The sequence below is a fragment of the Peromyscus californicus genome, unplaced genomic scaffold (genome assembly GCF_007827085.1).
Source record: "Peromyscus californicus insignis strain IS unplaced genomic scaffold, ASM782708v3 Scaffold_15__1_contigs__length_86483966, whole genome shotgun sequence".
NCBI classification, from domain to species: domain Eukaryota; kingdom Metazoa; phylum Chordata; class Mammalia; order Rodentia; family Cricetidae; genus Peromyscus; species Peromyscus californicus.
Window position 1 is genome coordinate 63,603,248 of NW_026294447.1, and position 4,466 is coordinate 63,607,713.

The window sequence follows — 4,466 nt, forward strand, 5'->3', positions numbered from 1 at the left end:
GCTCCATTGCCTCTAAAATAATAAAAAAAAAAATTCATTACTGCTACTAAAAGTAATTCAGGGTTAGACTTACACATAAATATATATATAAAATTAGATTTATGAGGAAAAATAAAGTGACATTCCACAAATCTATGGGGACAACTTCCAACAACGTATTTGGTATGGTGTTAGGTACATCAAACTGAATTTTAAAAGGGGGTTTTGTTTGTTCTGATATTGCTGATTAGTATTTTCCTAGCCAAATTCATATTATAATGTATTCTCAGCTACTCCAACAACAGTTCTAGTCTCTTAGATTTAAAGGTATATATATGTAGAGAGAGAGTGTTGTCACAGCTTGTTATTTTTTGTTTCATTAAAGAACACACATATCAATGGTGTGGTCACTGATAAGGATCTGGTCAAGGTATGTTGTACTGTAGGGAGCATCCAGAATCAGCATCACTTCGTTCTCTGATGTCCTTTTGAAAAGTTGACAAAGATCCTGTAGGGCTGTAAGGATGAGACTGACAACTGGACACTCAGAATGATTATTTCTGAGCAAGGTTCCAAGGTAATCTTCTCTGTCATCTCAGTCCCAGGGCAGTTTCCTGCTCCTCCAGGGTTTCTGACACACTCAGGTTGTGGTTTGCGACACTGTGTCTCATACAGTAATAGACCGCAGAGTCCTCAGATGTCAGGCTGCTGAGCTCCATGTAGGCTGTGCTGGAGGATGTGTCTGCAGTCAGTGTGGCCTTGCTCTGGAACTTCTGAGCATACTTAGTTTTACCATCTTCAGGATCAATCCTTCCAATCCACTCCAGGCCCTGTCCAGGCCTCTGCTTCACCCAGTGCATATAGTATTCAGTGAAGGTGTAGCCTGAAGCCTTGCAGGATATCTTCACTGAGGCCCCAGGCTTCCTCAGCTCAGCCCCAGACTGCAGCAGCTGGACCTGGGAGTGGACACCTGTGGAGGCAGAGTGAATGTCACTGTTACCTGAGTATATGACCCCCTCCTCAAGTCGGGATCTTGGGTGCCCCTTACCTGTAGCTGCTGCCACCAGCAAGAGGATGATCCAGCTCCACTCCATAGTGAGGACCTTGTGTACTCAGTGACAGTGGAGAGGACACTCAGCATATGATGTTGTAGGGGGTGGGCATCCCTGTATTTGCCACCATAGACTCACATGATTTGCATATTCATGAGGCAGGGTACTGCTTATATAAGGACCTAGTCCAGCTGAAGAAGATGGTAGAGTGTAATGGGTCTGGCAGCAGGATGCTGAAGTCGAAACCCTAATCCTCTCTGAGGAAGTATTCTTCCCTGAGACCTGTGCAGGCTCTGTGGATATAACACCAAGACCTAATGTCTCAATTTAAAAATAGAATCCCAACCTGAGACATTTGGTCCTCTTAGAGACAGGTGATGGTAGTTATGAGAATAACTGTGAGCAGAAATTTCAAAAACTCCTAAATTGGGAGAATTTGCCATTATCTTTCATATATAAGCTGTTAAAAATTTCTTTTTCAACATGTTGCCGGTGTATTTCTTGTGTTTCTTTTTTCTTCTTTAATCCCTTTTTTGTCTATGTGCTTGCTTTCTATAGAGAGAAAGAAATGTTGTGCAGTTGAGTGGTAAGGAAGTGTGGAGGTGGAAAGGGTAAGAGAGGAGTTAGTCAGGGAAACTGTGATCACAATATATTGTACGCAAAAAATGTGCTTTCCAAAATAAAAAATAAATAAACAAATCTTAATAATATAAATGAGAAAATAAAAATCTGTGCAATATTTAGCAAAGAATTTTTACTATATTGGAAAACTGGAGATCTCACATGTTAACCGAGGCAGGTGTTGTTCAGTTAATAGACTTTAAGAAGGGAGTCTGCAGAGGCTGTGGAGTCCCCTCCAGCCCTCATTTCTATCCTGTTGATTTGCTCCACTGTGCCCCCTGCTGGTCCTAAGCTCCCCTGAAGGTTGGCATGCCTTGGCTTAAACTCAAGATTCACTGTCTCACTTGAGCAATAACACGTTCATGCTACTTCAATGCTCACAGAGCTCAGCTACAGGGAAAAATGGCTCTTGTTTTTCTGATAGTGAAGGGATGTGCCAGAGACTGATTTTACATTATGCCTCTACTATTATTAATGTTTCTCTCAATGCCAGGGTCTTCTCTGGTTGCAGTTGGACCAAGTTCCAGGACTACCCACTGATACTATGGAGTCATTACAGAGAATTTCAGCTTGCTGAATCCTTGTGCTTAGGAAAAGTAAGCATCTTGTTTTTGCTAAACCCATTAAGTTTTGCAGAGAATCAAAGAGTTGGTCTGGTCTAGCTTCCTTCAGAGGAATGCATCATAGCCTTTCAGGTTAGAATCCATGACTCCTGGGACACTGTGCAGCTTTCAGTTCCTGAGAAACCAAAGCTCTTCACTTTCCTCAGGCAGTGAAGCTATCAGGCCCATCTCTGTTTCTGTATGTTTCCTAGAAGTCTACAAAGCATATAGAACCTTGACCAGACAATTGGCCCTGGACATCAATCTTTCATGGCCTGTATAATTTACAAATGCACTGTCTTCTGGCAACTACCATGTATTGATCCTGGCAACTGATGTTATATTTTTTAAGGGTATAAAAAGTCTGCTTTCTTGCAATAAACTTGTCACAGCATCAGTCTTGCTGTGGCCCCTGCATCCTGGCCTGTTTAAGATTCAGTTCCCGCTGACCACAATCAGGCAATCATGGTTTGGTAGGTAAATGTTGGCACTTACAAGGTTTGTATCAACTGGACTCATATCTTTGTTAAAGACTTGTTTACCTATATCCTAGCAGAACAAGTTTATTCCATATTCATTAAATATTGATCATACACTTGTATCTTTTCTTCAATATACCTGGGAGATACTGAGAAGTTAATGCACAGATTCTTGGTGTCCAGAGTATGCCCAACCTGTAGATTCACTGTGGTCATTATCAGTCACTGGCAGCATGTGGGCTGACCCTCAGACTGGCATTAGTTAACCAAGCTCCCTTGGTTTTCAACATCACACTATACTGTTTGATAAGTTGTGTTGCTTGATCTCACTATTATTATACTGTATATAGTCACTTAGTTCTCTAAAATACCTTCACACCTACTAAGGTCAGTATAGTAGTATCCAGAGAAGGCTTAGGCCTGGACCAGTAGATTCTCTTTTCCTTTTACAGATGCCTGAAATTGGCGATCACTAACATTGAACCAACACCAAACATTACTTTTCCCAATGATGCTTCTCTAACTCACAGGTAAACTATGCAAGCTTCTTATCTTCAGCAGCAATAGAGAGTTCATTTGCGGTGAGCAGTGAGCCAATTTAAAACAAGAAAATACCCACAAAAAGCAGAAAACTGTGATGAAGAAACTCTAATGCCAGTGGGAATGGAGTTAGAGCAGAGAGTATAAATGACATCAACTGGCATCTGCACAGTGGACTCTCCAAGTTCTCCACGTGCCAGGGGTATAAGAAACACCTTCAAAGGAATCATTACATGGGACATTGGGGCAGAAACTAATCTTTACATGGATGCAAATATCCAACATATATTGTGTGAAAAATGATAACCATCTGTACCTGATTAGAGACGTTCACACACTGGGAGTGCAGATGTAACCATCGTCTTATTAAATAAACACAGAACCAATGCAAAGAAGAAAGGCAAGAGGTCAGAGCTAAGATCTAAAACCTTACCCTTCCTCCTGTGGTGGTCCTACCTCTCCGAAAGAGAGCTACTTCCTGTGTTAAAGTCTTTATAAAAACTTTTGGTTCGGCCGGGTGGTGGTGGCGCACGCCTTTAATCCCAGCACTCGGGAGGCAGAGCCAGGCGGATCTCTGTGAGTTCGAGGCCAGCCTGGGCTACCAAGTGAGTTCCGGGAGAGGCGCAAAGCTACACAGAGAAACCCTGTCTCGAAAAACCAAAAAAAAAAAAAAAAAAAAAACTTTCGGTTCTGCCTTCTCATTGGTTGTAAACCCAACCACATGACCGCCTCAACACTGCCTGTCTGTATAGACCTCCAGGTCTTCTATGGTTGGTATTGAGATTAAAGGTGTGTGTCTCCAATGCTGGCTGTATCCCTGAACACACAGAGATCTACCTAGCTCTGCCTATCAAGTGCTGGGATTACAAGCATACACCACCACCGTCCGGCTTTAATATGGCTTGCTAATAGCTCTGATCCCTGGGCAACTTTATTTATTAACATACAAATAACATTTTAATACAAATAAAGTATCACCATAGGAGGTTATGTACATGATTACAGCAGTTTGGAGAGGAGTCTTCAGATGAATCTAGGGCCTCATTAGAATGCTCCCCCATTCTCCCGTCTACCTGAAGACATGAGAATTCCACAGAAGTTGTGGGTTGAGTTTTAATATTAAGACAGTGAAAATGTCTGCCCACACCCCCTTAAGAGAAGATTGTTGCTTCCTAATTTTTCAACAGAGGAAT

The 4,466-nt window shown here is 42.0% G+C and overlaps 1 gene segment (V, D, J or C); it reads right to left on the bottom strand.

Annotated features, from left to right (window-relative positions):
• Positions 1-569: 569 nt before the first annotated feature.
• On the bottom strand, positions 570-1,073 carry LOC128110391 (Ig heavy chain V region 186-1-like). The segment is given in 2 exon segments: positions 570-949; positions 1,028-1,073. Coding segments are annotated over 2 exon segments (426 nt in total).
• Positions 1,074-4,466: the final 3,393 nt, after the last annotated feature.